General features: G+C 40.1%; 1 protein-coding gene across 3 annotated transcripts; it reads left to right on the top strand.

Moving 5' to 3' along the window:
* Window positions 1-264: 264 nt before the first annotated feature.
* On the top strand, window positions 265-2,815 carry LOC113009307 (regulator of G-protein signaling 21-like). Of its 3 annotated transcripts, none has more exons than XM_026147528.2 (6): window positions 265-403; window positions 512-708; window positions 1,006-1,065; window positions 1,370-1,431; window positions 1,585-1,751; window positions 1,919-2,815. In XM_026147528.2, the coding sequence occupies exons 2-6, from the start codon at window positions 629-631 to the stop codon at window positions 2,105-2,107; spliced, it is 558 nt and encodes a 185-aa protein (XP_026003313.1). In that variant the 5' UTR covers window positions 265-403; window positions 512-628; the 3' UTR covers window positions 2,108-2,815. The 3 variants fall into 3 exon arrangements, with proteins under 3 accessions (XP_026003313.1, XP_026003312.1, XP_080147434.1); XM_026147527.2 differs by having other exon boundaries at window positions 1,367-1,431; XM_080291308.1 differs by lacking the exon at window positions 265-403 and having other exon boundaries at window positions 489-708; window positions 1,367-1,431.
* Window positions 2,816-6,000: the final 3,185 nt, after the last annotated feature.

The following is a 6,000-nucleotide window of genomic DNA, read 5'->3' as shown; positions in this document are numbered from 1 at the left end:
TGACTGTAGCCTTGTGTTGTGCACATTTCTACCACATCTTGACGAATTTCCCTTTTTTGGGATCAAAAAATGTTAAATATGAAAGACAGAAGGACAATCCCAATATTTGGTTTCAACCGCCTTCTCTTTTACATCCCATTTAATGGACTCACTACACAAACAGCGTGCGAAGGTCACGATTTGCCTATCAAAGTCACTGTTGCTGTCATTTGCATCTGTGCTGGCAGACTAAAAATAATGGGAACACAGCAAGCTTTCAGCCACAGAGAGTGCTGTTTGTTTGGCTAGTCCGGTTAGGAGGCGGGAAGGAGCAGCAACAGCAGAAGGGAAGGAAAAGAAGCAGAGACATAATAGGGAGTAAGGCATCAAGGCGAGGGAGGGAGACATGCATGCAAAGCACCGAGTGAGTATGTGTTGTTTCTAACTGTGAGGTAGAAGGAGGAGGAGAGGGAGGGAAGGAAGGGGTGCTTCCTCTTTAGTTTAAGCTTCTGGTGTATCCCATCAACCCCAGACCGTCAACAGGAAACCTTGGTATAAAAAGCTGCATTGCAGGGGGAATCCTCCTAAGTGTCTCTCAGCCACAGCATGACCAGGACCGAGAGCCCGAGAGAGTGGACTTAATAAAACAATGCCAAGCTTAATCGTCGAACCACCCAACACACAGCGCTTCATCATGGACAGAGATGACAGGAAGAGAAACAAAAACATGTGAGTGAAACTTTTGACTTTAACGCTGAGCTGGAGTTTCCAGTAAATGTGCTGACTTGGAGCTTGACGAGAAAATCTCGAGCTGTTTAATAGCAAATAGTGTGGTGACATAAAAAATATGTTAAAAATACTTCATACTATCTCTGAAAATAGCCATTCATCTTATATAACGGCACGAGTCACTGTCTTTTCTAAACACCAGCCCTCCTAACATTCTTTGACACATTCATTGGAAGCTAATCGAACAGCAATAAACGCAACAGGGATATATTCATATATTTTTTATTCCCTACACAGTGGAAAGAACTTTATGTGCCGACTCCAGTGCATGTTCTCTCACTCCTCCAGCTCTGAGAGGTAAGGAGACTTATGGAGTGTTTTGCATACATTTCAGTTTTAAAATAGCCAGCCTGCGCCTATGATTTCCATCTATGGCATCATTGAAAGGATTCAAATGATCCTGAGACACCATGTTTGCTTTGGCACAGCACGCACACCAACCCGGCATATCCCAGGGTTCGGCATTTTTGTCTGAATTCGATAAGCCCATCTGCTATGCTTTCTTAATGAGTGTGCTTCTGTGTGACTCGCACCCTTTACAGCTTCGCTTTGCTCAAATTTGATTCTGTTAAGTAATCCAACTTGCATTCTCTCCCAGCAGGCTAAGTTTAGAAGATACCCAACAATGGTCACAGTCACTGGAAAAGCTTCTCGAGTCTAAATGTAGGTTCCTTTTCCCCCTGAGAGTGAGAATGCTGCTAAAACAATATTGTGTTTGTAAGAATGACAGTTTGGGCAGACTGATTTGGGTTTTTTCTTCTTTTTTTGTTTTAAATAAAAGCTGAAAATGGGCTTGTTTTATTTGCTTCACCTCAGATGGACTGGCTACTTTTCGCAACTTTCTCAAGTCCGAATACAGCGACGAGAACATTGAGTTCTGGCTCACGTGTGAGGACTACAAAAAGATCAAGTCTTCATTCCGAATGTCCTCAAGAGCCAAGAAGATTTATGAGCAGTTCATTAAAGCAGAATCGCCTAAAGAGGTAACTTCAGAGTCACACACAGACACCGTTTCCCTTACATATTGTCTTTATATGTCAGTGCAAGCAGTCCTCTGAAAGAGGAGAGAAGTGCCAGCTGAAATGTTGAATCTCACATCTTTTGCTCTTGGCTCAAATCCCCTCATTCCTACCTTTGTGCTTCATTCCAGATCAACATCGACTATCACACCCGAGAGCAGATCAAAAGGAACGTCAAGACTCCCACCATGCACTGCTTTGACGACGCTCAGAAGATCGTTTACGGGTTGATGGAAAGAGACTCGTACCCGCGGTTCCTCCGCTCGGACATTTATAGAACTCTTCTGGAGAGCCTCGCCGCCGACGCCATGAAGGGATGAAAGCACGGCAAGAGGAGGGGAGAGAAAGGACATAAAACCCATAACTGGAATGTTTGAGCTCCTTCAGGTGGAAGGACTGACAACAAAGATGGAAGAAGGGCCAACCGGCGCAGCACACGCGTGCAGAGGACTTGTTCCTCAGTGTCCAGAATCAGCCCTCAAGCCCCGTCACGGAAGTATCTCCCCCCGACTCCCTGCCACCTCACACTTAGCATCACACACATGAGGACTATATAAGAATGAGAAGCACAGGCAGATTTCTCAATATCAAGCATGTAGTGTGCATTTTCGCACTGGATCATGAGTTTGTGTGCGCACTTTTGACAGTGAATGAATCAGCGGGCTGGTTGCCTCTCGGTCTGACTGTAGAGCTGCGTAAGCAAACCATTCAGTAGACGCCCTTTGGCCTTTTTTGGAGACGTGTTTCCTATGCAGATAAGGATAGAGGATGTAACATGTCACGGTCACACTTGAGAAACTGTGTGTATGCGTGTGTAAAGAGGGAAAGAGAGCGAGCATTTTAGATGTAGTGTTTTTAACCGTCACTGATTCAGAATAAGCTGTCATGAAAAGAGCCGCCCAGTTACGGGATGACAGCACCAAGGAAGACAACAAATCTATAGATTTAACACTGATAAGCAATCATCAGTAAAAGCATGCAGAAGGCCACCTAGCAAGAGCCACTCATGGACACTTTCTGGTTTTTTTTTTAAATAATGTAGATTGCACCGATATGGGGTTTGAAAAACTGATGATTTAGGTTTTTTTTAGTTTAAGCTGTCTATAGGCGTTATTTTGTGCCGATATTTAATATCCTTTAGGGTTGTTTTGAAACTACAAAAAGTAAAAATAGTTTGTTTCAATAAAAATAACTATTAATGGTATAGTTTTGTGATTGCAAGAAGCCTAATCATGTATATTTTTTGTGTGGGATCTGAACTTGCCGTTTCTAGCCGCTGACGTCTAGCCTAGTGACGCAGCGTGTAAAGACTAAAATCTAAGCAGAAACCTTACAACGCTGAAATGTCATGAGTTGTGATTTTGTTTATTTAAGTTTTCTGGCGTGGAATGATTATAGAAATAGGATGTCTCACATTGCATGCCGGGATGTCAAAACTCCTTTTATACCATGAGAATAGGCCCGATTGCTGATGTCCAAAGCGCACTGTGTGAATGTACTCTTAGGGAGCTGATAGTTAAGTTAACTTAAAAAGTTCAATGTTGTGTTATTTATTTTTCATTGTCACCATTTGAGTACAAAGTTTGCTGCAGTGTTTAAGTACTTGTTAAACTTGTTAGGGATTTGAATTACATTAAATTATTACATTGAACCACATTTACATTATTTTATTTGCCGACCTGCAACTAAGTGAACTTTTCAGTGTTGTGCACCACCCTGCGGTGTAGGTCCTTCTCACTCACAATGTCACTTTTAGAATTCTGATTACAGTTTTGTGGTCTATTTATAGAAGGCTTCAAGACGCTTAGAGTGAAACAGTTCTTAACGCATTTCATTCAAAAAGAAATGGGATGTTTGCACGTGGTTGTGGGTTTTATGTTATAACAGACATATGCAAACATTTGCATGCAAACATGTATGCATGGGAATGTATGTACCTAAGTACAGATTAAGCTCATTCACTTAACAAAATCCTTTCAAAGATCACAAAGAGTGTTAACTTCTAGTTTTAATTTCAGTTTATGAAATGACATTAGAAAAAAAAAATCTCTAAAGATATCGGACCAATATATTGATTTCTCGCAGTTTCTTGCTATCCTCTTTTTTTTCAATCACTGAAAGGCATCTGGTGTCTTGAAAATTAAGCTCGTAACAGATATGTGCTGTTTCAGAAAAAGGAAGGCACGAACTTCCAGTTTCTTGTGAAATCAGACATTGTGAGAAATGAGATTTTCTCTGCCTGACTTTGTACCTTCTCTGTTCCTTCCTGGAACGTAGTGCAGCTGAACAGGCGTCACTGGAGCAGATTAACAAGGCTCACAAAGGCTGAAGATGTGACATGATATTCACACAATACACAATAAAATACACAATCATTACAAACTTTTTTTTGTGGTAATTTTAAAGAATTCTGTGCCAAAATTATAATTTTTCAGTATCTTCACACTGGGCTTGATGCACAGACTCGATAAAATGTAACGTAGGCATTTAATATACTCAATTTTAGCTTTATGGCCATCGCTATCTTGATTTTTTTTTTTTTACAGCAAAAAGAGACCATAATAGGGTGAGAAAGTGAACCCATAATAATGCAAACTTTAAGTTTTAGGTTTTAAGTAATAAAATGTAAAGAGCTGAGCTGTAAAAAATTTCCATGCAAGTCTATGTGGATTGTTTGGAGGCAGCCCATAGACTGTAAATAAAATGACTGATGTAGCGTGCAGGCATGATAAGTGAAACTAGATGACAAGTGGTTTTTAATGGCCCTGAGGAAGCCCTTAAAAACCAGCTCCCTGTGACCACTGTAACTACTTTTTCTGATGATTTAATGGTCTAATTAGCCCTTTTATGATTTTCTGATTATAATATACAAAATTAACCTCATGTTTTATTGATTATGACTTGAGACAATCCAAAAGACCGCAATCTCATCAGGTTTCTTGATAGTTTTTAGTTACTGCAGAGCAAGATATCATATTATAGATTTCTACACAAATGAACTTTGATTAAAAAAAAGAAAAAATTCTATACAGGATTTGCTCTCTGCTGGCTATTTGAAACCATCACAGTTTCAAGTATTTCCACACTGGGTTCACTTTTCAGAACTGGAATCTACGTCAGTCTTTTCTATACAGGCTTATAGGCCAACATCAAGTGGCCCTTCAAGGACTTGCAGCGCTTGATTTTTTTCAGTCCTGGATTATTATGTGGTATGTTTGCACCACTTAAAGGTGCAAAATCTAATGTTGGCAGTGCCTTACGTCAAGTTTCTCTCTGTGTTTCATTCCGCCAAGGTCTAATGAACAGGCAGTAATGCATTATAAAGCTCACATGTGGCATGTTACCACATTAGCCAATGGAATTTAAATTATTACCTGCTCTACAAAGTTTACAAAGTAACAATTAAAACACCTTTTGGAGAGCAGTTGTACACTAAAGCAGAGAAGGCCGCCAAAGCAATGCTAACTGTTTTGGTCTCCTTTGAAGATCATCTGCATGCTTAAACACAAGCAGCAACAGGGTTTGCGTGGTTGAGGACAGGACGCTTGTCAACACAGCAGCAGGTGATTTGCTGTGGTACAGTCTTTGATTAAAATGCACCCCCATCAACACTGTTGTCAACTTAATTATGTGCTTGTTTCACAAATACACTGTTGGACTGGGCTCAGCTGGCAAAGTGCACCTTCATGTGGGCATGTCAACACTATAAGGACAGTGCCTCACAATGGGGGGAAATTTTTTTTCAGTAACGTGGTCCAAAAATATCGGTACTGTGCAGCATGTGTTAATAATTTCTTGTAACTTTTGACTAACATCAATGCTAAGGGTGCAGCCTTCATTTGTACACACAGTGCATTTTGCATGCACTCTCTGTCTGACTTCCCAATACAGTACAGTACATGTCTGCCATTGCAGAGTATGAATTCATTACACAACTTTGGCCACATCTTACATTTCACATCCAAAACACTACCGATCAATGTTGTTTGTAGTTTCCAATAAAAGGATTGAAAACCAGCTAAATTAGCCCACAGTGAAAATTTAATTTTGAAAACGTAGCTAAAAGATGTAAGTATTGATGAGCATTGCTGTAGCTAGGATTTCAGCTAAATACAGCACACAATAAAAAAAAAGATTTTAAAGAAATTGTCAAATGGGTAATGTAACTATTTAATGTTTTCTCATTGACAACAGCTAGTCACACAGTTCACGC

This window comes from Astatotilapia calliptera, chromosome 17 (genome assembly GCF_964374335.1).
Source record: "Astatotilapia calliptera chromosome 17, fAstCal68.1, whole genome shotgun sequence".
Classification (NCBI taxonomy): domain Eukaryota; kingdom Metazoa; phylum Chordata; class Actinopteri; order Cichliformes; family Cichlidae; genus Astatotilapia; species Astatotilapia calliptera.
Note: the sequence above shows the minus strand (reverse complement) of the source record. Positions and strands in the feature narration are given on the sequence as shown.

Coding starts and splice junctions, on each gene's coding strand:
- LOC113009307 (XM_026147527.2), top strand. CDS start 629: ATGCCAAGCTTAATCGTCGAACCACCCAACACACAGCGCTTCATCATG. Junction 709..1,005: donor AGGAAGAGAAACAAAAACAT/GTGAGTGAAACT, acceptor TTCCCTACACAG/TGGAAAGAACTTTATGTGCC. Junction 1,432..1,584: donor AAAGCTTCTCGAGTCTAAAT/GTAGGTTCCTTT, acceptor GCTTCACCTCAG/ATGGACTGGCTACTTTTCGC.